This window comes from Ammospiza caudacuta, chromosome 14 (genome assembly GCF_027887145.1).
Source record: "Ammospiza caudacuta isolate bAmmCau1 chromosome 14, bAmmCau1.pri, whole genome shotgun sequence".
NCBI classification, from domain to species: Eukaryota; Metazoa; Chordata; class Aves; order Passeriformes; family Passerellidae; genus Ammospiza; species Ammospiza caudacuta.
In genome coordinates this window covers 1,060,063-1,087,852 of record NC_080606.1, presented here as the reverse complement: position 1 = coordinate 1,087,852, position 27,790 = coordinate 1,060,063, and the positions used below count along the sequence as shown (strand labels likewise).

The 27,790-nt window shown below is 55.1% G+C and overlaps 4 protein-coding genes across 5 annotated transcripts; 1 reads left to right on the top strand and 3 right to left on the bottom strand.

Annotated features, from left to right (window-relative positions):
• Positions 1–149: 149 nt before the first annotated feature.
• Positions 150–2,325, bottom strand: RBMX2 (RNA binding motif protein X-linked 2). Its single transcript, XM_058814215.1, has 6 exons — positions 2,288–2,325; positions 2,093–2,208; positions 1,963–2,014; positions 1,763–1,892; positions 1,482–1,662; positions 150–942 (listed from the first exon to the last, which is right to left on the bottom strand). Exons 1-6 carry the CDS (start codon positions 2,290–2,292, stop codon positions 536–538), a joined length of 891 nt encoding a protein of 296 aa, XP_058670198.1. The 5' UTR covers positions 2,293–2,325; the 3' UTR covers positions 150–535.
• Positions 2,326–2,618: 293 nt separating this feature from the next.
• On the bottom strand, positions 2,619–5,953 carry RAB33A (RAB33A, member RAS oncogene family). The gene is made up of 2 exons (XM_058814246.1): positions 5,579–5,953; positions 2,619–3,107 (listed from the first exon to the last, which is right to left on the bottom strand). The coding sequence occupies exons 1-2, from the start codon at positions 5,801–5,803 to the stop codon at positions 2,649–2,651; spliced, it is 684 nt and encodes a 227-aa protein (XP_058670229.1). The 5' UTR covers positions 5,804–5,953; the 3' UTR covers positions 2,619–2,648.
• Positions 5,954–7,512: 1,559 nt separating this feature from the next.
• On the bottom strand, positions 7,513–11,073 carry MARS2 (methionyl-tRNA synthetase 2, mitochondrial). The gene is made up of 3 exons (XM_058814256.1): positions 10,830–11,073; positions 10,362–10,696; positions 7,513–8,715 (listed from the first exon to the last, which is right to left on the bottom strand). Exons 1-3 carry the CDS (start codon positions 11,047–11,049, stop codon positions 7,513–7,515), a joined length of 1,758 nt encoding a protein of 585 aa, XP_058670239.1. The 5' UTR covers positions 11,050–11,073.
• Positions 11,074–11,123: 50 nt separating this feature from the next.
• Positions 11,124–25,988, top strand: AIFM1 (apoptosis inducing factor mitochondria associated 1). 2 transcript variants are annotated; one of them, XM_058814108.1, is made up of 17 exons: positions 11,124–11,239; positions 12,295–12,437; positions 15,057–15,150; positions 15,747–15,770; positions 16,209–16,321; positions 16,430–16,560; positions 17,125–17,215; positions 17,935–18,019; positions 18,741–18,817; positions 19,199–19,307; positions 19,919–20,026; positions 20,829–20,917; positions 20,997–21,137; positions 21,744–21,886; positions 23,884–24,008; positions 24,524–24,720; positions 25,785–25,988. In XM_058814108.1, the coding sequence occupies exons 1-17, from the start codon at positions 11,173–11,175 to the stop codon at positions 25,854–25,856; spliced, it is 1,809 nt and encodes a 602-aa protein (XP_058670091.1). In that variant the 5' UTR covers positions 11,124–11,172; the 3' UTR covers positions 25,857–25,988. The 2 variants fall into 2 exon arrangements, with proteins under 2 accessions (XP_058670091.1, XP_058670092.1); XM_058814109.1 differs by lacking the exon at positions 12,295–12,437 and adding an exon at positions 13,232–13,359 and having other exon boundaries at positions 11,132–11,239.
• The last annotated feature ends 1,802 nt before the right edge of the window (positions 25,989–27,790 follow it).

Sequence of the window (27,790 nt, the reverse complement as noted above, 5' to 3'; positions counted from 1 at the left end):
TCCCACGCTCCCATCGCTCCTGGTTTTCCACCCAAATAAGCCTAAAATCAGCGTAAGAAAAACAAATGACACCTCCTCCCTGAACCCAGACAGGAACACTGCTCTCGGGACCAACTTCTCCCTATCAGGAACTTTTATTAAGAAACCTTTAAACAAATCCATAATAAATCACCCCAATGACAGCGGTGCAGCCCTATGGATTCATCAAGGAATCCAGAAGATGCTGCGTGGGTACAGGGCCCAAACTCAGACACCCGGCAGCCTCTGCCCCCAGTGCAAGAAGGGGACACCACCCCAAGGGATTTAGGGGAGCATCCTGCTGCTCCCAGCCTTCGCTGCTTGACACCCTCCCCAGTCGAAGGACAGGCCCCTGTCCCAGCCAGCAGCACAGGAAGCATGGAGAGCCTTGGCCCAGGGTGGGATGAGAGGCAAGTGGGAAGCTCCCAGGTGAAAGGTCCAGCCATGGCATCCCAGGAGCTTGGAGGAGGCTCGGGCAGGCTCAGAGCCTCCATCACCCCAAATGCTCACCCAGGGCTCAGCAGCGACCGGAGTCTCTGCCAGAGCCCCGCTCCCTGTGCCGGGAATGGGGCTCCCGAGACCTGCCTCCCCTGGGGGACGCGTCCTGCCGGCTGCTGTGCCCGTCGCCCCTCCTGCCAGCCTCCTCCCTCTTCTCCCGTTCCTCCCAGGAGCCGCTCTGGCCCCTGTGCTCGCGGCAGTTCTTGTCCCCCCTGCTGTCCGAGTGCCGCTGGTGCCGCCGCTGCTCCTCATCCCGCTGTGTCCTGCTCCCGGCGCTCCTGCCGGCGCTCCCGCCAGCATAGCGCTCGTACCCCGGGTCCTCCTTCTCCTTCTTGATCTTGATCCTGGCATGGGGCTCCTCCGTGCTCACCCGCTTCCCGGCTTGCGGGCTCGACTTGGACCGTTCTGCTCTGCTCTGTTGCTTCTCTGGAATTAGGGTTCACATTTCGGGATGGACCAAACTCCAGGAGCAGCTTGCTCCCCATGGCTCCCCTGGCACCATCCCAGCTCATCTTCCATTACAAATTCTCCCCCTCCACCCAATTTCCCAACCTGCTTCCTCCTCAGGGAGATCCCAGTTCACTTCCAATCACAACTTTTTCTCCTCCAGCTGCACCTACCCCACTTCTCTCTTTAACACTCACATCATGTTCATCATGGTGTGGGCATTTCCACACCACTTGGAATGCTAAGAATTTCCAACTTCCCTTTCATTCCCCTTCCTCAGTATTAACGTGATCCACTTTGTGGAATTTACCTCTCCAGACCTGAGGACTCTTCTCTCATGGCTCTCCTTCTCCCTCATTTTTGAGCGTCTCCTCAGCACTCTGTAGCAACATCTTATTCCCACCCTCATTTTGCACCCACTTTTGTTTCTCCAACCTTCTCTCCACGCAGACTCCAGCCCCCAAACCCTACCATGGGCACGCCCACCTGGGACCCAGCCTGCCAGGAACACTCCTTACCTTTCTGCTTTTTCACGAGCACATCCTCATCCTCAGATGCGGAGTCGGACGAGGTGTGGGGCGGCGTTTTGACCCCGCAGCCCTTGGCATGGAGGGCTCTAGTCACGTCATCCCAGTCCTCAGACTCCTTGGGGGGCCGGTAGTTGGCTACGTGGTCCACGCGGATGGTCCGTCCCTTGATCTGCGGGGCCGGGCTGTCACCGCCGGCTCCCGGCGCCCCGGGCCGCTGCCCACGGCAGGGAGCACTCGGGGAGCCCCGGCAGCGCCTGAGCTCCACTCACCTTGATCCCATTGAAGTTATCCACAGCCAGGATGGTGCTTCGCTGGTCCTCATAGCACAGGAAGCAGAAACCCTTGGACTTCCCGGTCTTCTTGTCGCGCACGAGGTTGATGTTGACGACCTCGCCGTACCTGTGACACACACACAGCGTCAGCACCGCGGCAGCGCCCGCGGCGGCGGGGCCGGGGCTGCGGCACTTACTGCGAGAACACGCAGATGACATCACCTTCGGTCAGCGCGTAGTGCAGCCCGCCTGCGGGAGAAGGAAGGGAAGGAACGGGTCAACAGCACCGGTACCGGCACCGGTCCCCGCCCCTAGCCCGGTCCGTACCCACAAAGATCCAAGCGCTGTCCTTGTACTCCGCGTGCCACGACACCGCCTCCTGCACGCCCAGCTCCGCCTCCCGCGCGTTCAGCTCATTGATCAGCTTCACCTTCGTCAGGGGGCTGCGGGCGAGGCACCGTCAGCCCCGGCACCGGCAGAACAGGGCTGAGCCCGGCCTGCGCCCCACACCCCCACACCTACTTCATGGCGGCGGCAGCGCGCACTGCGCCTGCGCGCGGCACCGCCCCGCCCCGAGCCGAGGCGAACGTAGCCGATAGCAGCCGAGTCGACCGATTATAGCCGAATGGGGCCGAGTCGAGCCGATTGTAACCGAGTCAGGGCAATAATTACCGAGCACGGCCGAACAGAGCCGACTGCAGCCGAATCGGGCCGACTGCAGCCGAATCGGGCCGATTGCAGCCGAACGCTGCACGCCGAACCGGGCCGATTGTGGCCGAGCGGGGCCGATCACAGACGGTTTCGGCCGACCGGGCTGAGGCGCAAAGCAAGAGTCGGAGCGCAGGGGGCTCAGAGCCTTTATTGGGGTCCGGGCGGGTCTCGCTCAGCATGGGCAGGAGCCCTTCCCGCTGGCCTCGTCCAGCCGCCGGGGCTGCGGCTGGGGCTGCGCCGGCCAGCCCTCCGTGTCCCGGCAGGGCAGCGAGCGCTGCGCCTTCAGCCGGCACACCAGGCACATGAAAATCGCGTCCACGTTCTGGCTTTCCTGTGGGTCCTTGGCCGAGGTCTCAAACAAAAGCATGTTGTGAGCGTCGGCGAACTTGAGGGCCAGGCTGGATGGCACCTGGATCAGGTCCTTCAAGTCACACTTGTTCCCCACGAGCACCCTGGGGACGAGCGGGGGCACCGCGTGCCCGTTGCACTCCTCAATCCACGTCTTGAGGTTGGTGAAGGAGCTCATCTTGGTCACGTCGTACACGAAGACCACGGCGTGCACGTTGCGGTAGTAGTGCTCCACCATGCTCTTCCGAAACCTCTCCTGGCCAGCTGTGTCCCACACTTGCACCTGGGAAGTGAAGCAGACAAGAAAAGATGCTACAGGAGTGTGGAGCATGGCAAGGCCATGGGGAAGGGGTTGCAGGAGGTCTTCCTGCTGTCTGGGTTTCAGAGAGTCCCAGCATGGTCTGGACTGGAAGGCAACTTAAAGATCATGCAGTCTAACCCCCTGCCATGGCAGGGACACCTTCCACTATCCCAGGTTACTCCAAGCCCTGTCCAACCTGGCCTTGAACACTTCCAGGGATCCAGGGGCAGCCTCAGCTGCTCTGGGCAACCTGTGCCAGGGCCTCCCTATCCTCACAGGCAAGAACTTCTTCCTAATATCCAATCTAAACCTGCCCCCCTTCAGTTTAAGGCCACTGTCCTGTCCCTGCATCACTTGTCCCAAGTCCCTCTCTGGCTCTCTTGGAGCCCTTTCAGGCACTGGAAGGGGGTCTAAGGTCTCCCCCAAGGCTTCTTTTCTCCAGGCTGAAAAACCTCTGCTCTTCCAGCCTGACTTCAGTGGGGCTGCAGCCCTCAGAGCATCTTTGCAGCCTCCTCTGGACTCACTCCAACAGATCCATGTCTATTTGCGCACCAAATCCTACGCCATGACTGAGAACACTGATGATTTCACAGAGGAAAAGAGAAAATGAGGAGGGAGAGCCACCCTTTGTGTAGGAGCACAGTGGGAGGGCCAGGAGCGCTGTGGGGATGGGTGAGGAGCCAACAGAGCTCGTGGGGGAGGATTAAAAAACAAAACATCAGAGATGACATTGTAGGGGGTCTCTGCTATGGAGCACCTGGCCAGGCAGAGCAAGCAGATGAGGTGCTCTTTGGACAGTGAGCAGCAGCCTTGTGTTTGCAGCCCCTGGTTCTCACAGAGAGCTTCAGCCACCCCAACACCTCATGGAAGGACAGCACAGCAGGGCACAGGCAGTCCAGAACATTCCAGGACACCGTCGATGACAACTTCCTGACCCCAAGTGACAGAGATGGCAGGAGGTCTCTGGACTGGATGAGCAGGCAATGAGGTGGACTGGGAACTGGCTGAATGTCTGGGCCTAGATAGTGCTGGTCAGTGACACCAAGTCTGGTTGAACACTGGTAACCAGCAGCATGCCCAAGGGGTCAGTCTGGGTTCTCCTGGAAATGTTTTGTAGCCTGCAAGTGGCAATTTCCAGGTTAATTCAAATTGCCCTGTACCCATGGAGACAGTACCTGCCTCAGAGTCTTTCCAATTGAAAAATGCTGGCGGAGCAGAGCTGCTGCTCAGTCCTTTCAGGGCCAGTCTCTCCCAGGCAGGGCAAGAGAAGGAGGGTCCTTGTCCCACCTCTCACCTTCTCTCTAGGATACATATCCCAGGAAAGGCTGGTTTGCTGCACTACCTCCCACTCCTGCCCACTGGAGCTCAAATAATATCCAAAGGTAGAAAACCTGGCAACATTTTGTGGATAGTGGCAGCAGACAGGCTCCATGCCAGCCTGCACCACAGCTCACACTGGCACAGCTCTGTGGGGCTGGACAGAGCCGGGGAGGGCAGGGAGGATGAGCACCTCTAAACAACAGAGGGAAAAACATTCATGGACAGCCTAGAAGCACAGCCAAAGCTCTCACCCACCAACACAATGTCTGGTGTCATTGTGAGTTCAACTTCTGATCAGGAGCGATGTTTGTTCTTCAGGGGCTGTGGGTGCTGATCCCCACAGCTGTGCAGGCCAAGCTCCACCACAAACTCTGCTCCTACCAGTGCCAGATTTGTTCTGACACACCAGCCAGAGCTCTTCAGGTCTGGGCTGATCATTCTTTACAGGTGTCACACCAGCCTTCATAAGAAAATTCATCCTGCTGCAATCACAGCTCCAGGTGCAGCTGGGAGCAGGTTCCTGCACCGCTGCTGCCACGGCGGCCGAGCCCGCTGCCACTGGCCCATGTGAGGAGCTCTCAGCCTTCCAGTGTGGCTGCTGCCAGCCCATCACCCTCTGCCCCCCCAGACCCCCTGGCTGTGGCACTGAGTCCTGTCCCCATCCCACCGCAGCTCTACCCTTCTGCTGGTCCAGGGTCCGGAGCTGAAGCCACCCCAATGCTGCGAGGATCCAGCTGTGCCCATCGAAAGGGTGGCGGTGACTCACCCAGAGCCATCACTTCTGATCTCTGCATGCTCAAGCCAACCCCAGAAATAGCGACAAGGCAGCAGGGACTGGTCCAGGGCCATCTCTGCAACACAGGGATGAGAATTCTTCCCTGGCTCTGTTCCCTCCCTCCAACTGGGATGAAAGGAAAAGCCCCCAGGAGGGGTTTGGCGAGAGGCAGGGATGGGGACCGGCTGCCATCGCTGCTGGGGCTGCAGATCGGGGCCGGTGCAGGGCCCACCGGGGACAGAGTGGGGCTCACGGAGGATAGAGCGGGGCCCACTGGTACCGGTGTGGGACCCACCGCGGGCTTAGCGGGTCCCTCCGGGGCTGGTGTGAGCCAGCCCGGAGCCGGTGCGGGGCCCACCTTGATGCGCTCCCCCTCGATCTCCACCGTCTTCTCGCGGAAGTCCACGCCGATGGTGGCCTCGGTCTTGCCGGGGAAGGTGCCCCCGCAGAAGCGGAAGGTCAGGCACGTCTTGCCCACGTTGGAGTCTCCGATCACGATAATTTTGAAGATGCGGGTCTGCACGTAGGGCTCCAGCGCAGGGTCGGGGCCCGGCGGTCGCCCTCCGCCGCCGCCCGCCGCCATCCCTCCCGCACCGCTGCGGCCTCACCGGCTCATAGGGGCGCGTCGCCCCGGGGACCGGCTACGGCACTGCACGGCACCGCGTCCGCCCCGCCGACCGGCACCGGCACAGCTCCGGATAGAGGCACCGGCACCGCTCGTCTCCGCTCCGCACCCCGGCTCCGGCACAGCTCGTCCCCGCCCCGCGGACCGGCACCGGCACAGCACGGCTCCACCCCACGCACCGGCACCGGCGCAGCCCCGCGTAGCGGCACCGGCACAGCCCCGCCCCACACACGGGCTACGGCGCTGCACGGTCCCGCCCCGCCGACCGGCACCGGTACAATCCCACGTACCGGGGCCGGCACCACACGGTCCCGCCCCACGCACCGGCTCCGGCACGGCACGGCCCGTCCCCGCCCCGCGTAGCGGCACCGGCACCGCGCGGCTCCGCCCTACGCTCCCGGCTCCGGCAGCGGCACGGGCCCGGCTCAGAGCCGCAGACCGGGCACCGAGAGCCTTCAGCCCGAGCCGGCGCGAGCGTTCCCAGAGGAGCGGCGGGGACCGGCGGGGCTGCGGGCAGCGGGCCTGGCCCCTCCCGGAGGGAGCGAGAGACCGAGGGGCACAGCGGGGACACCGACATCCGCACAGTGCCAGTGCCAAGAGGTGGCAGTGGGATCACAACCGCCGGTGCCACAATGACCCTCTTCACGTTCAGCTGGGCAGCCACAGCCCCGTGTGCCAGCATCAGAGAGACCAGGAAGGGGACGTGTCCCTCCTGCCCCAAGAAACAGGGCAGTGGGGAGCCAGCACCCACGGCACGAGGGCACGGGGCTGCAGCAGGAAGCACGCACACAGGGACTGCAGAAGTAAGGGTGCAGGTGACAATCTGCAGGAGGAGAGCTATGGCAGGAGGGGATGAGGGGACTCAGGTCAGCTGGACTGGGACAGCATCAGGCAGTGGCACAGCAACAGTGGCATGGGGACCGACTGGAACATGGGGCATGGCTCCTGCTCACGCAGCCCAGGTGATCCCAAAAGAAGCCAAAGACCCCCAAAATGGGCCTCTGAAAGGTGACTCCTCCAGGGCTAGCACTGATGGGACCTGCAGGAACCAGAGGCTGGGAAGGATTTACCAGACACTCCCAGTGGTCACCACCACCCCAGAGTGTCAGTGCTCGTCTGCTTCCAGCAGCATGGACATAAAACAGGGTGCACTAAGCCTTGCAGCAACTGGAAAAGCCTCAGAAAGCTGAGTCTGATGAAACTCATGCCCCCCTTTCCCATTCTAGTCACATCTGCAGGTCCTGCACTGCTGAATGAGACACATTGTCTGACCATGGTACTGTCCTGCCCTAGGAATAAAGAGCAGCCACACAGGGTTGTCTCCATTGAGGCTCACTCAGACTAGTTTTGGCCCACAAAGGGAGATCAGTTGAGAGACCCAATGGGCAGCAGGGCCCCCAGAACCATTTCTGACCACCCCCAGCTACTTCTGACCTGGCCAAAAACCTGTGGACCAAAAGTGAGATGAGGACATTGCAGAGCGACCCTTCCTCTATCTCCCTGTCCAAGGACACAACACCAAGGAGGCCCAGGACCAAGCCCATCTCTCCTTAGGGCTTGCTTGATCCTCCCTACTCAGGCCAGTTTCCCACCCCTCCACACCACCACCAGGAATGGGAGGAAAGTGCTTTTAACAATGTTTTCCAGGAATTCCTGGAAGTTTTTATTCACAGAAGCTGTTTGTCAGGGACTTGAGCTTCTTGCTTTCTCTTCTTCATAGTTTCCAACTCGCCCAGCCTGTGGAACAAGATGCCAGTGTCAGGTCCGAGCTGCCTCCCCTCAAAGGGACATGGCTTTCCATCATAGCGTGCCAGGAATGTCAGACCAGAGAGGTGCCTCTCTCCTGGCCCGACAGCCAGCCGGGACAGCAGCTTGTCTGCCACGTGTGGGACCACGGGCTGCAGGAGCGTCCCGTACACGCGCAGGCACTCCAGCGTGACGTGCAGGATGGTGTCCAGCCAGAGCTGCTCCACAGTATCCCTTCGGTCAAGCTTCCAAGGCCTGTGCCTCTGGAAGAAGCCGTTGGTCTGCCTCACACACTGGGCAATGCATTCCAAAGCCTTGTAGATCTGGAAGCCTTCGAAATAAGTGTCAACCTGCACAGGCAGCGAGGCCACTGCTGCCACGAGCCTGTAGTCCTCAGCACACGCCCTGCCTGTGCCGCTTACCTCTCTGGAATCCAGGACCTTGGGGAAACAGGGCTCTGAGAAGCAGGGGTAGGTGTTGCTGGGGTTAATGCTGGGGGCTGTTGAGCGATTGAGCAGCCCCCCGAGCGCATCTGCCAGCTCTGAATTCACCAACTTCACCACCTTCTCATCATAGTAGTCACAATCCCTCTCTGGGACGCCCTGCCGCAGCAGGAAGTACCGGAACCCGTCCACGCCGTACTGCCCCATGCACACGCCGGGGTCCACCACGTTGCCCAGGCTCTTGGACATCTTCTGGCCCCGCACAGTCCAGTGGGAGTGCACCAGGATGCGCTCAGGGGGCTCCAGCCCTGCCGCCAGCAGCAGCGCCGGCCAGTACAGCGCGTGGAACTTGAGGATGTCCTTGCCCACGACGTGGTGCACGGCCGGCCACCACGCGCCGTGGCTCTCAGGGTACCCCACCACGCTCAGGTAGTTCACCAGGGCATCCACCCACACGTAGATGGTCTGGGTGGGGTCACTGGGCACGGGGATGCCCCACTGCAGCCGGTTTCGCTCGCGGGACACCGACAAGTCTGGCAGGTCCTCGTCCAGCCAACGGAGCACGCACTGGTAGAAAGGCTCAGGAAAAATGGCACGTGGGTTGTCCCGGAGCCAGTTCTGCAAGGGATCCCGAAATGCTGAGAGCCTGAACATGTAATTCTCCTCCTTGGTCCAGTGCACCTGGGACAGCAGGAGAGGAAAGGATTATGGCCCCAAGAACAGGCTGACAATGTGCACACACCATTCTCAGCACGGAGGCTGTCGCACACTGCCTGTGTCTGGGTGTCCTCCCATGCCATGGGAAGCTGTCTGCACCTTTCCGTGACTAGTAGCAACCTTCTTACCCAAGATACTGCCTCAGGGATCCCCAGGAACACACCTGAGGACTCAGGCACCTGGGATGGTTCAGCATCCTGCTTCTAAAAACACTCGTAACCCTGGGAAGGATTACCTGCCAGGCTGATGTGACATCAGAAAGGAGTTAGGGAGATGAGAATACACCTTCTTAACAACATTGTTTTGCAATAATACTGGAAAATCATGAAAAGACAAAATGACACTGTAAGTCTTGCCCTACTGCCACTCCTAATGCCTGCCATTGTTCTCCTGGGGCCATACTCCTCTTTTTCCTCAATTTATGCTTTAATGCATCTAAGTCACTAACTTTGCTTACAGCACTGACAGCACTTCTCCCCCACAGTTAAATCCATTAAATGACACATTTAGCTAAACCAGTGAAAACGTGGTGGGTGGATGTGGTACGAGTGAGCTGTGTAAGGCACTCAGGGATCCATGGCTGGGTCAGCAATCTTGCAGTGTACCAGGAAGAGATAAGGAGCATCATCAAAGACAAGCTGTACGTCCTCAGCCCCAGGCTCCACCGGATGCCAGAACCCACTCACTCACCAGAAGTCTGGAGTTTATGGCATGTGAAAACTCCCCCTTCTCCTTCACAAAATTCCCAAGGAACAAACTGCCCAACTGCCTCTTTCAGGCTGGAAATAAACCCTCCCATCCTTGCTCACCACACTGCAAGAGCTTCTCTGCTCCGTGAATACTCCTATTTCCTTGGACAGTTCAACACACAGGCGAGGCCAGGAACTGTTCTCAGGGTATTCTTGACTTTCAAATCTGCTGACTGTTTTAAATCTAAAGAATTATTACTTTGCTTGGAAACTTATCTTTTCCCCAATTATACCCTAGGTGCTTTCTCAAGAGTTACTATTTGCCAATATAACCTTTTCTGTGTGGACCAACGCTCCGACATCCCAGCCTCATACAAATAGCACAGGAGCATAATCTGTGCTGAGCTCTGAGCAGGATTATCTGTAGTTGCTGGATTAAATATTGTAACTCCACACCTTCTAAGAAAACGGTGGCAGAGAGACCCAGACTCCTGGGCACACCCATTCTGGCTGACCACAGGCAGGTGATGTTACAGTGCTTTATGCAGGGCCAAAACCCATTTAAGAGATGGGTAAGTGCCCAGAGGCCAAACTGAACTGTCTCACAAAATAGGTCTGAAAGTTGGAACCCCTCAGTGAAATATACCCTTATCCTCCTGTTCAGCTTCTGTCATCACTCCTGCAGAACACCATTCCCAGGCCAACAGCCTGTGGACTCAGAAGGGGCTGAATCCTTCCCGTCGCACATAGCCGCAATGTGCACCTGCCAGGGGGGGTCTGGCAGCTCTCTGACACTCCACTGAAATACAGGTGAGTCTCAGCCAACATGAATAAATAAAAGGCTACGGGAAGCATTAAACACCCCAAATCTGGCCGGAGCAGAGCGGCAGGTGAGCGCGCAGTGCTCCTGCAGCCCTTTACCTCGTGGCCGGTCTCCAAGGACACCTTGCAGGGGCGGCCCTGGGTATCCGTGCCCTCGGCCAGCTGGCTCTCAGGCAGGAAGCTCTCCTCGGGCGTGCAGTACCAGCCCTCGTAGGAGCCCTTGTAGAGCACCCCTCCATCGCGGAGGGCACCCCAGAAGTGCCTCACGGCTCGCTGGTGCCGGGGCTCGCTGGTGCGCGTGAAGTCGGTGTAGGCGACGCCGGCCTGGCTCAGGGCCTGGCGGAAGAGCCCCGAGACCCGCTCGCAGAGCTCCGCGGGCGACGTCCCCGCCGCGGCCGCGGCCTGCTGGATCTTCAGCCCGTGCTCGTCGGTCCCTGAAACGGAGAGAGGCCGCGGGGCCGTGGGGAGAGGCCGGAGCCCGCAGCCCCGCGGGGACACAGGAGCCCGGGGACACGGGGAGGGGGGTCATCCCCGGGGAAGGGGGCTCGGACCGGGGGTCTCGCTGACCCGTGCAGAGCCGGGCCGGGCCGGCGGCGCGCAGGCGGCGGTGGCGGAGCAGCGCGTCGGCCAGCAGCGCCGAGTACAGGTGCCCGATGTGCGGCGGCCCGTTCGCGTAGAAGATGGGGGTGGAGAGCAGCAGGCGGCGGCCGGGCCCGGTGGCGGTGGCGGTGGCGGTGGCGGCGGCGCGGCGGAGCGGGCGCGGGAGGCGGCGGGGCGGCCGCCACATGTCGGCAGCGGCACCATCGATGCGGCGGCGCGGAGCGGCCGCCCGGAAGCGGCGGGAGGCGCGTGCGCGGCGGGGCCGGGCCGGGCCGGCGGGGCCGCGACCGAGGGACCGGCGACCGGCGACATGTTCCGCTGCCGCGCGGGCCTGGCGCGCGCCCTGCGCCCCCCGCCGCGGGGACGCGCCCACGCGGGTCAGTGCCGGGACCGGGGGGCACCGGGCGCGATTCCCGCCGCTGCGGCACAGGCCCGGGGCCGATGGCGGCCGGGAGCGCGGTTTGCGGAGGGCACCGGGCCGGGCGGGCATCCCGCGGGATCGGTGCGGGCACGGCCGTGCCCGGGGCGCTGCGGGAGGGGCCGCGGGCGGCGGAGGTGCGGATGCTTCGGGAACGTGTTTGGGACAGCGTGAGTGACCCGGAGATGGCCGGGACCTTGGTCTCTTTGCGGGCGCTGCCGGCTTTGCTGCGGTTTTGTCACAAATGAGTGCCTGCAGGCAGGGGTGAGGCGGGTTCTGCTCTCACCGGGCGGGAGCAGGCGGAGGCGGGGATTGAGAGAGCCCGAACCTCTCCCGGGAGCATCGGCCGTGCCGGGAGCGGCGCTCGGAGCCGTCCCCGCCACCGCTCCATTCAGGCGTGACCTCGGCCGGCCGCCGGCTGCGATTTGGGGATGGAGAAACAAAACGCGGTGCAGCGGCTCAGCCACGGGCGCTCCCCGTCCGGCTTGCGCGGCGGGAGGTGCCTGCACCCGGATCTGCTCCTTTCCACCGGGGATGCCCTTTTTGCCAGCAAAACCCCGTCCCTTGCTGGAGGTTTATCCCGGTGGAATGAGCCGTGTGAGCAGAGGGAATTTGGTGCCGGTGTCACCATCCCTGCTGCCCACCCTGGCCTGGCTCCTGCTTTTCCTCGGGCAGAAGAGGCCTGGAGAAGGTGTTGGAACCACCAAGACACATCTCTGTGATGGTCAGCCCAGAGAGGCTGGAGGCTCCAGCTGCAGGCAGCTGCCTAGGGATGCTCCTGCTATCAGTTAGTTCAGTTACCCCTTGATCTTACCGATAATTTGGTCTCCACAGCTGCCCGGAGCACACTGTTGTGGCTCAGGATAATGCCCTGCAGTCGCTCAGATGTGGGGCTGGGTTTTCCAAACAAGGAATTCGTTTGGGTTCAGAACTGACTTAGTCTCTAAATTTCCTGATGTACCTTTGTATTGACGGTGTTTTTGTGTTGTTTCTCCAATAAATTGTGTTCCTTAGGCACGTTGTTGCAGCGCTGGAATGTGCCCCCAGACCTGCAGCTGAGCAGACAAGTGGCTAGCACAGGCGTGCCTGGGCAAAAGGGCAGTAATTCGGTTTTTGTCCTTATTATGGGCTTGTCCACCTTAGGAGCAGGTGCCTATGTAAGTAGAAAGGTGGTTCCTGGGAAGAAGCTGCAGTCCATCTCTCCTGTCGAGCATTTGCTGTATTCCAGCTCTCTTAACTCAGCTTTTGAGTTCTGTAGCTTTATCTCTGTTTCCTCCTTCAGAAAACTTCAAGGGGGAGCTAAATGGAAAGTAACTTCTTATGATTACTAGGGTTTTAACTGTAATTTCAGTTACCTTTTAAGTTTTTTACCTTAAAGGCACTCTTGGGTTTTTTTGTTATGACCAGACAACAGCTCTGTCTGTTGTCTTGTATGAGACAAACAATTCCTTGCCAAATCTCAGTTCAGAACATTTGTTTAACTTGTGTAAGTGTACCAAATCAACCCCAGCTGGGGAGTATTTATGTTCTACTTGGAAAGGATAAAGGTTTGCAGCCTCACTGAAAGAATAAATGACACTCCCAGAGAGCTGAAGAGTTTCAGCATTGCCTGGGAGTGGATGGATCCCAAGTTTACACCACACAAATCTGTGTTCCAAGCTCTTTCTCTAGGAGGATCGTATTCACTAAAAGTTCCAAATTCCATTTTTCTCCAAAGGAAGCTCCTGGAAAATGGAATAAAAATTCAAAACAGTGTGTGGAAGAAAAATGTTTTCCTATTTCCTTTAAATATAATTCTTTCCTGTGCCCTGCTGCCCTTTTTTTTTTTGGCAGACAAGGTAGCTGAAATTACAAAGCGCACTCTGCTTTTCCCAAGACCTGTTTAATCAAGAATCCTTCCTAATACTCAGCTCTTTCCCTCTTCTCTTCCATTGCCTGTCTTCCCCTGCAGTTTTGCAATGCCATCAGCTAAGATGCCCTTCTAGATCCCTGACGTCTTCAGGTGTTCCTGGCAAAGCTGGCAGCAACCTCTTGTTATACTTAATAGTGGGAGGAACAGTCACTGGGACAGGAGTTTATGTAAGATGCTTCACTAAAGGTGTTTGTGGGGTGGGAGGGTGGAGGGTGGGCACCTGTCTGTACCTCCCACCCTGCAGCCCTTCACTGCCAGCCCTCTTTGTGCTCCTTGGCCTCAGGTACTTCATTTTCAAGGGACATTGCCAAATAATTTCAGGTTACAAATTGAATATTCTCAGATGGTGCAGTTCTTAGTGGAGAAACCTGCCTTAGAATTACCCTTTCCACATTAAGTAAATCTAAACTCAAACTGGCCGTCTTTTTTGTGACTGTGTAAGGGCACAAATTACTAATTAGTGCACTTCTCATTATATCAGTAATGTTGGCATGCAGAAAAGGAAATAATTCCTGAATATAAGTGTGCTAAAGGGAAGGAAAGAAAACTTGTCCAACTTGGTGATTTCCTCATGGAGGAGCACTGAAACATCACCCCATGTCCTGGCAAAGTATAGTTCTGCTTCTAACTAGAAAGAACTTGACATTGTCCCATTGGAAATATTTATCCTCAAGGGCTGATCTGATGTTCTGCCTGTGCATAATAGTGTTTTTCCCTAAAGGATTGGATTTAATTTGGTCTATGCTGCCCTTTGAACTCACTTAAAACCTTCCTGACTCTGCTTGTAAAAGCAGAGGTGGTTTGTAAACCTTGGCTTTTCTGTCTTTGAGCAAAAGGCTTTTAAATACTTTTATCTTCATTCTTCTAAACACAGACAAGTTCTTGTTTTTTAATATTTCCAGCATTTCTCCAGTTCCCTGGACAGGCCTTTGTCCTGTGCTCTTTTTTGTGCCTGGCATTAAATTCCTCCATTCTTTTTTAAAAGAATTTGCTATAAAACACCAACTTGTGAGGATTGGCAAATGAAATTTGATGTCATGCACATGATAGAGATTATTATGTGCAAAGGTTTTGCCCCAAAGAAAGGTTTGCTTCCCTTTAATTTTTTTACCCTTGGGGAAAAATACTGGACTCTGACCTGCTCCCAGCACTCCCAGTGTCTTCAGTCAGCTCCTGTTCAGGAGAACCCAGTTTTTCTTATAAGTTAATGTGATATAAGAGATGTTCCCTCCTTGTCTGTACCAGTAAATTGTACATGCAGGCTCTGCTTATGCTGTATCCCGAGTTTCACAGTCAAATGCACAGGTCAGGATTCAGCTGGAAGAGATTCCACATCCAAGGGCCAGTGCCTGGAACAGCCCCACTCCCGTGGCTCAAGGCCCTGCTAGTGTCAGGGCTGTCCTGCCACCACCATGCCTAGAGAAAGCCAGTCAGGTTCTTGGCTCTGCCCAGCTGCTCTGGGCTTTGGAAGGTGGGAGATGCTTTTTCTTTGGATTTGTCTTCCCTTTCTGCAGTCTTGTGTTGTGTCATGGCGCAGCTTGCATGGCATCTTGGGGTGGTTTGGCTGCATTTCCTTCACTGGAGCTGGTTCCCCTTAGAACAGGTGTGCAGCCAAACACCTGCAGGAAGGTTCATTGCTTCTGGGAAGCAGCCAGACATCCAGGGCTCACCACACCTGGTGGAGCAGGTCATTTTCTGAGCATGTTCTCAATGGGTACCTTGTCCAGGGAGGTGTATTTTGCCCCACATGTTGTCACTGGCTTTTCCAGCATGTGGGGTGGACAAAAGCCTGTCAGGGCCAGCAGCAGGATGGTGCCTTGGTGTTGTGAGGTGTACTAGGTCAGTGTCTCCTGTGTGTCTGCAGGCATACAAAACAATACAGGAGAGCAAAGAGCGATACGCCAGCCGGCTCGCCATGACAGCCAGGCAATCCCAAGGCCAGGAGTCCTCTGCCTCAGGTGGGTACCCTGCAGGTCAGGGGTTGGGCTGTTCTTCATGAGCTTGAGTCCTCCAAAACAAACAGAACAGAGCCTCTCTGGAATCACAGATGTGCCTCTGTAGGATTGCACCTCTCAGTGTGTGCCATTGTTTCAAATTCCCATTCAGGGCCAGGATGGACAGAGCTTGGAAGCAACCTGGTCTAGTGGAAGGTGTCCCTGACCATGGCAGGGAGGTGGAACTGGATGAGCTTTAATGTCTCTCCCAGCCCAACCCATTCTGGGATTCTGTTGTTCTATGACTTCCCAGCACAGAAGACAGTGCTGGTTCCATGACCCAGCAGAGGCTGTTTTACACACCATACTGAGGATAAAGTAGGATGTCTCCTGGGGCTGATTTCTGTCATTTATTCCTTCTGTGGTAAAAAGAGAAAAAAGTGTGCCCTGCTTCTGGCTTTTACCTTTGCACAGTCAGGCAAGGACACTGATTCCATAGGGCCTCCCTCCCTGGCTAGTGGAGAGCCTGTTCATCCCTGAGTGAGCCCTGAACTGCAGCTCTCAAACCACAGCCTGTGCTTCACTGACGTAAGCTATGTCTTTCTTCCCTTTTGGTGCAGGTGCTGCTCCTCAGGGCACAGCAGGTGAGTTCTGGTGCCAATGTTTAACTGCCTGCTTTGTCCCTGCCCACGGATTAACCGCATGTTTCTCAGCAACAGGACTTGCCTGTGGGAGGAGGTGCCTTCTGCACGCAACTCAAAAGTTGTCTCCTTGAACAAAATTACCAAAAAACGTGCCTTGGCCTTTTGGGGAACTTCCCTCTCTTATAAACTACTCACTGGTTGGCAGTGCAGACTTTCGGGCTCACTTAGAAAAACCAGTTTGCTGAAATCTAGCCGATTCCTGCAGGGAGCAGCTTTGGGGGGAGCAGCAGCAGGGTTCTTGGGAAGGGTGCTGGTGCAGAAGGAGCACAGTTTCCAAAGGAAGTGTGGATGTGGAAGGGCTCTGGTGACATACTCTGTCCCCTGGGGCTGGGCCGTGTGCCTGTATTTGCAGTAAATTGTCCCATCTGTCACCTGCAGCTCCGGTCACTCCTATCAAGGTCCCATCCCACGTCCCTTTCCTGCTCATTGGCGGAGGAACTGCTGCTTTCGCTGCCGCCAGATCCATCCGGGCCCGCGACCCCGGCGCGCGGGTAAGAGCTGCCCTGCTCCGTCCTGCCCTGCTCCGTCCTGCCCTGCTCTGTGTGTGCCCCTGTTTGCCTGCTCTCGCTCCAGCTGATGTGTTTCCTGGCCAATTAAAGGTGCTGATTGTGTCTGAAGATCCTGCCCTGCCCTACATGCGTCCACCCCTTTCCAAAGAACTGTGGTTTTCCGATGATCCCAACGTGACAGAGACATTGCGGTTCAAGCAGTGGAACGGCAAGGAGAGGAGGTACGTGGCACTGCAGGGGACAGGGCACAGGAGGTGGTTAGTGACAAGGTGACAATGACCAAACTGTTCTTGGGAGAGAACCACCAGCCAGTGGAGCACCGAGGGCAGGGAAAGTGTGTTGGTGCTAGGAGGGATTCAGGAATTCTGCTTCCCACCAGAGCTTGCTCAGTACTCGATGCCTCTTGAACTTTGCTGTGATTCCCCTAGATATGTCCCTCTATGGGCAGGAGTCCTGGGAAGTAAGTTAATAAAGGTGAAGCTCCACAGGTTAGAACAGAGGTCCAGGGACATGGGATCACACTTGATTTTTGTGACTTCTGTGATTAAGCCTTACTTGGTGGTTGGACTTTATGATCTTTTCCAACCTGACCAATTCTATGATTCCGTGATCCAAACCCTAGAACTTCAACAGTGTGAAGACCCTATTACTTAAAAATAGATAAATAAGTGTGGAGCTTGTTAGAGATGCACAAAGCTGTCTTTATCTTGTTGGAGTTGCTGAACAGCTGGATATCTGGTATCCCAGAGCAAGGGGAACCTGTTTGATAATGGAGCTTTTCTCAGTATCTATTTCCAGCCGCCGTCTTTCTACGTGCCTGTCGAGGACCTGCCTTGTGTGGAAAATGGTGGGGTGGCAGTTCTGCCTGGCAAAAAGGTGGGTACAGCACTGGCTGTTGTTCCCACAGCTCTTCTTGAACAGAACCTGCACTCTAAGCTGGTACTGAACCACTGGAGTTGGAGGAGGAGTTGGCTGGGAAGGGGAATTTGGATAAGTTTGGGAAAAATGTGATTGAGCAGAGATTATGCTAATCTGAATTGAAGTTTGAAAGTGGGAGAAGCCAAGAGGAATAGCAGTGATCTGAGGGAAGACGATGAGGAAGAGAGAAGGATACGTTTGGAGGCTGGGCATGGGACAAAAATATGTAGACCTTAGAGACAGGGTGTGACAAGTGGGAGCTGGGCTGTGTGGGCTGGAAGGTGAGGTGAGGAGAGCACAGAGATCAAGGTAGTGGGTGATAAGGTGAGCAGGAGCACTGTGCCGAAGCAGCAGGAAGGTGGAGAAATTTATGGTGAACCTTCTAAAATATTTACATCCTCAGTTGTTTGTATGCTGCTATGACAAATGTCAGTGATTCCTCTTCTGCTGAGATATGCTGTGTCTGAGCCCATTTCACACTCAGACCTTGGGAAGATCAACCTGAGTTACGGTGACTCCCAAAGAAGTTGTCTCAATTCCCACTTCCAGTCCTCTCACTTCCCCATTCCTACCCCTACCCTAAACCTAAAGGTAGGAGAATGTTAATTCCACATTTGTAACTCTGATCAGTAGTCCATGAAGTGAAGAGCTTGATCTCATCTGGGTTCATCTTGCAGGTTGTGCACATGGATGTCAGAGGGAACACAGTGAAGCTTAATGATGGGACCCAGATATCCTATGACAAATGTCTCATTGCCACTGGTAAGTGCTGTGGTTTTTTCTCTTGTTCCTGGTCTTGTGCCAGGCTTTTTATTTCAGTGACATTTAGCTAGAGATAAATTCTTAAGAGTACCTCCCCTGTGGAGTCAAGCTGGGGGAGTCCAGCCTGGAAAAGAGAAGGCTTTTAGGAGATCATTGAGCCTTCCAGTGCTTAAAGGGGCTCCAAGAGATCTGGAGAGAGGATTTGGACAAGGGTCTGGAGTGACAGGACAATGGGGAAGGCCAGAGGGCAGGGTTAGGTGGGATACTGGGAAGGAATTCTTCCTGGGCACAGGTTGCCAAGAAAAAATGTGGCTGCCCCTGAGAAGTGTCCAAGGCCAGGCTGGATGGGGCTTGGAGCAGCCTGGGATAGTGGAAGGTGTCCCTGCCCATGGCAAGGGGTGGAACGGGATCAGCTTTAAGGTTCCTTCCAACCCAAACCATACCATGATTCTTTGGTTCTGTTTGAGAAGAAGTCTCTGCAGTGTCAAACATGATGTGGAGCAGTCACATGAAGGACACTTGTGCAGACAACCATGCTGCATTGTTCACCTGCCTTGCATTGTCAGATTTTCTGGGACATTCAGGCAGCAACAGGGATACTGGGATATTCCCATACTGGAACAGTTTGAGAAGCACAACTGAGATCCAAGACAGCTTTGCACTGTGGATATCCAGTGCCATGGCTGTGGTGTCACTAGTCTCCTCTCCTTGTTGTGCACAGGGGGATCCCCACGGAACCTGCCTGCCATCGAAAGAGCTGGAAAAGAAGTGCAGAAAAGGCTGACCCTGTTCCGAAAGGTAACCTCCAGGTGCTGCCAGCCCCTGTTAGGCTGAATAAATCAGAGCCATTTACCACTCTTCAGTTTTTAAACTCTTCTCCTTTGGGTTGGGATGGTCCTGCCTTGGCTCAGATGCTTCCCTCAGATGATGCCCAGGAATCCATTGCCTGCTTATTCTTTTTCCCAGGCAGGAAACCATGGTAGAGTCTACTCAACCACTCACCTGCTTACCTCAGCCTGAGAGCTGTAACAGTGTGTGGGGTTATGGGGTTTAGGTGTTTTTTTAAATTTTACCTCCTGTGTGACTTTGCTGCACCTTCCAAAGTGAATAAAAGCCATTGCATATGACCAACGTTGCCATTCCTGTTAGGATTGGAAATGGGGGTAAATGTTCTTTCAGATCGAGGACTTCCAAAGGCTGGAGAAGATTTCCAGGGAAGTCAAGTCCATCACAATTATTGGTGGTGGTTTCCTCGGCAGTGAGCTGGCCTGCGCTCTGGGAAGGAGAGGTGAGCGTGTCCCCAGCTGTGACAGGCACTGAGTGGCAGCAGCCTCACATTAGAAACTTCTTTTCAGTCCTCAACTGCTCAGTTTTTGCACAGACTCTTAAAGGAAACAACACACAAGTGTTTTGTTGCCTGTGTGGCCAAGGTTTTCCCAGTCTCGCCCTCTGACCACAGAGGTGAGAGCTCTGCGGGCCAGTGCGAGCTGCAGAGTCATTCCACCCTCTCAAAAGTTACATTTGTTCTCTGTGCTCAATGCCACCCTCAAACTATGATTTTGGCGTTGTAACTGGATGATCTTTAAGGTCCCTTTCAACCCAAAGCAGTCCATAATTCTGTGATTTCAAAAAGGTGGTGAGCAGCTGGATTCTGTCAGTGTGTGTATAGAACCTTTATGGTAATTTTAAAAAGTTTTTGCCAAAATACCAAGTGTTTTCTCTAAAAGTCTGTTATCTAGACTTTGCAGGTATATGTGAAACAGTAGTCAGTCACTTTGTGACTCCTTGGGAGCCAGAACTCCCAGATTTGGAAACTTCTGTCAAGCTCCTTGTGTAAAGTGTGTGCGTTCCAACATCTGCTGCTGCTCTTCATCTTGCTGCTCCATGCTTCCCTTCCAGCACGAACCCGAGGCCTGGAGGTGATCCAGCTGTTTCCAGAGAATGGCAACATGGGCAAAGTCCTGCCCGAATACCTGAGCAACTGGACCACGGAGAAAGTCAGAAGAGGTGAAGCTGCTGAGTGGGTTTGGGCTGGTGGCTGCCAGGCAGCTGCTCCTGGGGACATTCAGCTCCTTTCTGTCCCTGGAGCCTTGGGAAGTGGCCTGGCTGCAGCACAGGGGAAGCTGCAGTTTAGGCAGCTTGGGCAGCACAAAGCTGCCCTGAATCCTGGGCTTCTTGACAGTTCCTCTGGGGAAGCTGAGTAAGCAGGCTTGCTCATGTCAGTGCGGCTTTCCTTCCCTGTGGCTGTTTCCCTGGAATGATCTCTGTGTCCATGCACACACTTGGGTCTGGTCAGGTGCAGTAGTGTTTAGCTGATAAAGTCAGTAAGATCCAAGACACCTTTTTCCATTTGCTGCATTAAGTGCAAAATAATCCTGTGCAATGGGAAGTGGAGAGGGAGAGAGGGAGGAGGAATGTCATTGAGGTGTGGATTGCAGGGCCTGATAACCCACAGGTCTGAGTTACTTTCCTTTTTGGAAGCTGTGTTGTTGGATCTCTGGGTCTGGCTGTGGCATAGCGATAGGTAATTGAGTGTTCTTAGTTCCTGAACACTTGTTTTAGGGAATTCTTTTGGATGTGGCCTTGTCATCACGTGAGATGTAATTTGGATTGTCTTTTAAGCAGCTTTCACACTTTTTATCTGGGCGTCTCCTCATGCTTCCCCCAGAGCTGCACTAACACGTGCAGCAAAGCTCAAGTGGGCTCTGTCCTGGTTCCTCACCCGGCATCTGTCTGCACCAACCACCTGCTGCAGGTGGGATGTGCCCAGCCCTGAGCAGGCAGTGAGGTGTCCTGTGCTCGTTTCCAGAGGGGGTCAATGTCCTGCCTAATGCCGTGGTCAAATCCGTCTCGGTCTGCGGCAACCGGCTGCTGATTCAGCTGAAGGACGGCCGGAAGGTAAACGGGAAACAGGGAGAGGGTCACGTTTGGAGGAGCACGCAGGGAATTAACATCCTAATTATGCATTCCCAAACAGGTGGAGACTGATCACATCGTGGCTGCAGTGGGGCTGGAGCCCAACGTGGAACTGGCCAAGTCAGCAGGGCTGGAGGTGGACTCGGACTTTGGGGGGTTCCGGGTGAACGCAGAGCTACAGGCACGCTCCAACATCTGGGTGGTGAGTGTGGGCACAGCCTCCCACAACATCTGGGTGCTGAGTGTGGGCACAGCCTCCCACAACATCTGGGTGCTGAGTGTGGGCACAGCCTCCCACAACATCTGGGTGCTGAGTGTGGGCACAGCCTCCCAGTGCTGCTGCTGCTGTAGTGGGACACAGAATGACAGGAGGAGGTGAAGGGGGTGAACAGGAGCGAGTAAGGAGAGCAGTTGTAGCGCAGGCCCAGAGCCTGGTCAGGCGCTGCAGCCACCTCGTTGCCGTGGTAACCACAGCAAGTTTGGAATATTTATGCTGTGTAAGAGGAGTTGGGGTAACCTAAAGATAGCCTGGATCACTTGCTTGCATAAGAGTCCCTTGGTGGGCGTTGATACTTTGATTCCTCTGGAAAACGTACCTCATGCTGCATTATTTTTCCAAAGATTGGGGAAAAATGCTGAGAAACTGGGAGTTGTGTAGTCCAGGGAGTGGGATGAGGTAGTGGTGGTGTTTGGGGTTTGTCAGAAAAACTCAGTTCCTTGTTCCATGTGTTCTCTTCCTGATGTTTTTGGTTTGGGCACTGGTGGAAGCTTTCCCTGTCACGGTGCTCACGGGATGCTTCTCTCCAAGGCAGGGGATGCTGCCTGCTTTTATGACATCAAACTGGGCCGCAGGCGTGTGGAGCACCATGATCACGCCGTGGTGAGCGGGAGACTGGCTGGAGAAAACATGACAGGAGCTGCAAAGCCCTACTGGCACCAGTCCATGTTCTGGTAACAGTCCTTTCCTCTTTGGGGGTTCCTTGTGTGGCCACGTTGCAGGAGCTTGGACAAGATACACCTTGAGAAGTGTCTGTTTCCCAAGGGGAGTGAAACCACCTCAGCAAACACCTGGTACAGCTTCATGTTCCTAAAGCTCAGGCTGGGGGAGGTGTTTGAGCATTTGCTGCTCTGCCCTCATCTCCCTCAAGTGCTTTCCCTTCCTGCAGATCCCAGTTTCTCCCAGAATGAGTCCCATTCCGCAGAGCAAGGAGCAATACAGAGCGACTGATGTACAGGTTGAATTTAGCAGCAACTTTTCTGTGATGATTATCTGAAGTTCCCCAGCCCAATCTGTGGGTCTGAGTGTTGCACTTTGCTGAACTGATGCTTTAGTGGCAAAGCATTGCTGCATCCAGGAGTACCTGAAAAGCTGTTTTCCAGAGAGAGGTATCAGGGAAATGGGCAACTTGGCTGTATTTTCCTGAAGTTCTTTTTAAAACAAAATGAATGAGAACAGAAAAATGAAACAACAAAAAGCCCCCCAAAAATTAAAATCCAAAAGGCTGTTAGTTCAGACCAATTAAAAATCCCAAATATTGTTTATTGACAGGATTTCAAATATGGGTGAAAGAGTTTTAGTTTTTTTCAGAGAAATCCCCATAGAAACAGTTATTTATGACTTGCTGTCACTTACCTGAACTCTTGGTCTGTCCTGCCTGGATTCAGGGCCCAGAGCATTTCTCACTTCACTTTTAAACAAGAAACATAGAGCCACAGAATCCTTGAGGCTGGGGAAAACTTCAGAGGTCATCAAGTGCAGCTGAGGACAGAGACAGCCATTTCCCAGGGGTGCTTTCCCCTGGGATGCTCTCAGCCATGACCAGATGCAGGTGAAGGAGGACTGTGAGTTGCAGCCCCGTGTTTGTTGGCAGGTGTCACACTATGCCAGCCCTGGAAGTGTGACACTTCCATCCCCCGTGCTGAAAAGCTGGGAAATGACAGGAATTCCTCATGCATTTTGTCAGCATGCTCAGGATCCTGGTCCTCTTGGAGAGAAGGTTGTGTGGAGACCTCACAGCGTCTTCCAGTGTCTGAAGGGGCTGCAAGGAAGGGAGGGACTGGAGTCCCTCCTCCAGGACAAGGGGGAGAGGCTCTGAACTGACAGAGGGGAAATTTAGGTTCAATATACAGAAGAAATCCTTCCCTCTGAGGGTGATGAGGCCCTGGCACAGGGTGCCCAGGGAAGCTGTGGCTGCCACTGGATCCCTGGAAGTGGACAGGGCTTGGAGCAATCTGGGATAGTGGAAGGTGTCCCTGCCCATGGCAGAAGAGTGGAATGAAATGGGTTTTGAGGTCCCTTCCAACCCAAATCATTCCATGATCCCTCCTGAGCTTCAGGTGATCACAGCTGCCATATTACTGGTGTTCCTTGCAGTCACCCCAGTCTGTGCTGGAGGATTCTGGCAGGGAGGTGGTGTTGTACATAGATTCATGGTTTGTGATGCACCTGTTTCCTCAGCATCCTGGGAAACACTTCAGACACTGCTGCTTGCTAGTCCCAAACCACAGCTGCTTTATCTACTATCAGCACCCCAGCTCAGACTTGGGTGCCCTGTTCAAGAAGGTGTTAAGGCAAGGTTTCTTCCCTTTAGTCTTTTCTAAATGCTCTCAAAAATCTTCACTCCATGACTGTCCATGCTGCCAAGCCTGGTGTGGATAACAGCGCTGCCAGAAGCTGGGAAGCCTCCAGCTGCCTCCCAGGGAGCAGGCCTGAAGGATTTCAGAGTTTTGGCCAGTGAGCTCGTTTTATTCATGGCCATGGGCTTGTCATGTCTTGACTCCTTGTTCCACCTGTGTGTGCAGAGGAGACTCCATGTCTCAGTCAGTGTGTCAGTGTCCAGCATTGCCCACAGCATGCTGGGGTAAGGAGTGGAGCACGGATGGATGGAACTGCCTTGGATTTGTCTCTGCTACTGTTACCAATTACTTCATTCCCACTTCATTCCTAGGAGTGATCTGGGCCCCAACGTGGGCTACGAAGCCATTGGCCTCGTGGACAGCAGTCTGCCCACAGTGGGAGTGTTTGCCAAGGCGACAGCGAAGGACACGCCAAAATGCGCCACAGAACTGTCAGGTAGGGACCGGGGAGCTCCTGCCCGTGCTGCTGTGGGGACCACAGAGTCACCCTGACCTCTGAGAGCACGAGGAAACAGCAGTCTGCTGTCTCATTTCTCCACCAAGCTTTAAAGGCTGGCTTGGATATTAAAATGTGATTAAAGCATTCCTCCAAGAAGGTATCACAGAACACATCTACTGCCAGGCAGACTTTCTCAGGGAAGTCTGATCTTCTTGGCAATAAAATGATCAGTTTGAGACAACAGAGACGCTGGATCCAAGCATGTTTATTTTATATCTGCTGCCTGGAGGAAGCAGACTGTGCTCTCCTTTCCATTTGGGGATAGTAGTTGGGGATTGTTGGTGTTATGCTCCATGTTGGGATATTTTCATCCTTGTGTTCAAGAAACTTAACTTTTGGGGAACACAACTCAAAGGGAAACACCTCAGGCTCCTGCAGAACATGCTCTTGAGTCTGCTCCCATCATCACATGTCCTGCACTGGGTGTGTGACTCCTCCTATTTCTGCCTTAGGGACTGGAATTCGATCTGAGAGTGAAACAGAAGCGGAAGCCTCAGAAGTTCAGATCTCTCAAAGCTCTTCACCAATGCCTCAAGTCCCAAAGCAAGGAGAAGATTACGGCAAAGGTGTCATTTTCTACCTCAGGGATAAGGTCGTGGTGGGAATTGTGTTGTGGAACATCTTCAACAGGATGCCCATTGCTCGGAAGGTCAGTGCAGGGAGGATGGTGGACAGGGGGGTTTGTTAGAGCGGGACTTTTCTTGTGGAAAAATCAATCTGTCAATTCAAAGTGAGGATAAATAAAGGCAGAAGCTCTGTCTGGTGCAACATCCCATGGGAACACTGTTCTGGGTTTATAAGGGGAGCTGTCCCTGTGGGTTTTTTTGATGTTTGCAAATTTTTTACACAAATAACTCGAATCGGGTGTGTGCTCCAATCCTTGCCTTGGCATGGCTGAAATTCCAGGTCTGTAGTACAGGCTGGAGTCACAGTGATGGCACAAGAGTGAAGTGTCCCATTTTTGTGCTGTTTTGTCCCATGTCCAAGCATCTGAAAAAGTCTCAAATGTCACCATCCCAGAAACAGCCACCATGGCAGGGCTGGAGCAGCCTTGAGCAGGGGCTTGGTGTGTCCCCACCCCTGTGGCCTGGCCCAGACCTCTCAGCTCAGCTAAGCCAGACTCAGGTCAGGTTTTAACACCTCTGAAGAATTTTTGGTTGTTTGAACCGTGGGAGTGATCCCACACTGCCCTTGGGTGATCTGTCCCAAGACAAACTATTCATGGTGGAAGTCTTTGTTGATATCTAATCTGAAGATGCAATTGAAACATGTTGCTTCTGCCATCCCCCTGGGAGATCCTGCCTGCCTCCTTGCCTCCCTCCCCTTCTCTCCCTCCCTTAGCAGTTCTAAATCCATAGTCTCTTCATCTTGTCTAAAAGTTGCAGGTTCAAGCCAGGTATCCTGGCTCCAAGTCAGGGCCAGGCTCACCTTTGCAGAGCTGAATCTCTTTTTAAAACACTTGTTCTCCCTGGCTGTAAAGAGAAACCCAGAAACAAGGACAGGAGGTTGGTTTTCTTGCTGTTCCTGTAGGCAGGTGATGGTACATTTAAGACTCCCATGTGAATTTGGGTGTAGAAAGAGCTGTTGTGTTGTGGCTGTCTCAGTCTGGTGCTTCAGAGAGGATCCAAGGAGTTCCTGGCATTGGCTGTGACAGTCCTGCAGCACTGGCTCTCTGCAGGATTCACAGGATTTAATGTGTTCTCCTCCTTCCAGATCATCAAAGATGGGGAGGAGCATGAGGACCTCAACGAAGTAGCAAAGCTCTTCAACATCCACGAAGACTGAACTCCACAGCAGGAACACCTGGAGGGAGTGGGCTGTGTGCACCCCTGCACCGTAGGCAGCTTCCTGGGAGCACTTGGGAATATTCCACTCACTCAAGCCCAGTGTTTGCACCAATAAAGTCTGATTGTTCTAGTCATCTGCTCCTTTCTGCACCACTGCCTGGCTGGTGAGGAAAGGGGAACGTGCTTCCCTACTGGGGTCAGTTTTCCCTTGTGTGAGCCTTGGAGAAGCCTGCAGAACTCCCTCTTTCCTTGCAGGAATTCCCACTGGGGAGCAAGCAGGCCTGCAGGCTCTCTGCCTGTACTCCAGACTGTTGAAACAGACTCAACTTGGGAAAATCAATTACCAATTAAAATCAGAACAGGATGATGAGAAGTAAATCTTAAAACCACTTTCCCTCCCTTTCCTTGCTGGGCTCTCCATCCTCCCTCCCATTGTCACAAGGAGAACAGGGAATGAGGGCCATGGTCCGTTCATCACGTATTGTTTCTGTCCCTGCTCAGGGAGAGGGGTTGTGGTCCTTCCCCTGCTCCAGTGTGGGGTCCCTCCCACAGCAGCCAGTGGTCTATGAAGTTCTCCAGTGTGAGTCCTTTCCCATGGGCTGCAGTTAAATCTTTTATCCCCGAGGTGTCACCACCATCTCTGCTGGGCTCAGCCTTGGCCAGCAGTGGGTGCATCCTGGAGCCGGTGGCGTTGGCTCTGTCAGACATGGGGCAAGTTGTGGCAATTTCTCACAGAAGCTGCCCCAGTAGCCCCCTTGCTGCCAAAACCCGGCCATGCAAACCCAACACACCTGACAACTGCATTGGGTGACACTGCAGGGCCTCATGACACCAAGGAGCCATTGTGACACACCAGGGCCACATCCTCCCCATGGGGTGTTTACGGAGCCCCTCTGGGGTACCAACTCAAGCAGAACACCTTGCTGAGGAAGTAGCAGCTTCGTGTGGAAAAGGAGCCATGGAGGAACAGAACCCTAGTCCCCAGAGCCCCAAGGAGAGGCACCAGCTGAGAGACGGAGGGAGAGGCCAACAGGAGGATGGCACCAGGTCCACCAGCACCCTGCCCAGGGAGCTGCCTCCGCCCCACACCTCTTCCTCCTCTCGTCCACGGCTGCAGCAGCCTCGGGGCAGCCAGGACCGGTCCCTGCACTGGCTGACATTGCCCCGCAGCTCCCAGGGCCGGTCCCTGCCCCGGTTGACATCGCCCCGCAGCTCCCAGGGCAGCCAGGCCCGGTCCCAACCCCGGCTGACATCGCCCTGCAGCTCCCAGGGCAGCCAGGCCCGGTCCCAGCCCCGGCTGACATCGCCCTGCAGCTCCCAGGGCAGCCAGGCCTGGTCTGTGTCCCGGCTGACATCGTCCCACAGCACCCTGAGCTCGGCGGGTACCGAGAGCCGCCTCAGCCCGGACGCGGGCAGCCGGGAACAAGGCCCGCGGCGGCGCAAGTCCCGCCCTGGCAGCTCCTTGCAGCCGGCCATCCCGGCCAGCAGAGCTGCAGCCTCTGGCCAGCTCCGACCCGTGAGGAGCCGCCGGGCCCGCAGCGGCCTGATGGGGCCAGAAGCGGTGAGGGCCAAGCACAGAGGGCCGGACGAGGCTTTCCCTGCCCACAGTGCTGCAGGCTCAGCAGCTCCAGCGCTCCTGTCCCAGCTGCTGCTGCTGGGGGAAGCCCAGTGGCCTCTACAAATCCCCTACTCTCCTTCCAGGCCTCCACGAGGAAACCAATTCCTGTCCCACGGAGAAAGGCCTCTCACCGTGTGGATAAGGAAACCCAGACGGAAACCTGGGCACAAGAAGTGGATTCAGCTGTTCAATATGCTGAGCAGGAGACACAGACAGATACTGTGGCAGAAGAGGAGAAAAATTCAGCTGCTCCCCTCATGGTTGACCAGGAGACTGAAACTGAGACTCCAAAACAAAAGAAGAGTTCAGCTTCT

Coding starts and splice junctions, on each gene's coding strand:
- AIFM1 (XM_058814108.1), top strand. CDS start 11,173: ATGTTCCGCTGCCGCGCGGGCCTGGCGCGCGCCCTGCGCCCCCCGCCG. Junction 20,027..20,828: donor CACGGAGAAAGTCAGAAGAG/GTGAAGCTGCTG, acceptor GCTCGTTTCCAG/AGGGGGTCAATGTCCTGCCT. Junction 21,138..21,743: donor CACGCTCCAACATCTGGGTG/GTGAGTGTGGGC, acceptor CTTCTCTCCAAG/GCAGGGGATGCTGCCTGCTT.
- MARS2 (XM_058814256.1), bottom strand. CDS start 11,049: ATGTGGCGGCCGCCCCGCCGCCTCCCGCGCCCGCTCCGCCGCGCCGCC. Junction 10,697..10,829: donor CCCGGCCCGGCTCTGCACGG/GTCAGCGAGACC, acceptor TCTCCGTTTCAG/GGACCGACGAGCACGGGCTG. Junction 8,716..10,361: donor CCTTGGAGACCGGCCACGAG/GTAAAGGGCTGC, acceptor CTGCTGTCCCAG/GTGCACTGGACCAAGGAGGA.
- RBMX2 (XM_058814215.1), bottom strand. Junction 1,663..1,762: donor ATAACTTCAATGGGATCAAG/GTGAGTGGAGCT, acceptor CCGGCCCCGCAG/ATCAAGGGACGGACCATCCG. Junction 943..1,481: donor GCTCGTGAAAAAGCAGAAAG/GTAAGGAGTGTT, acceptor CCCTAATTCCAG/AGAAGCAACAGAGCAGAGCA.
- RAB33A (XM_058814246.1), bottom strand. CDS start 5,803: ATGGCGGCGGGCGGCGGCGGAGGGCGACCGCCGGGCCCCGACCCTGCG. Junction 3,108..5,578: donor TCGAGGGGGAGCGCATCAAG/GTGGGCCCCGCA, acceptor TTCACTTCCCAG/GTGCAAGTGTGGGACACAGC.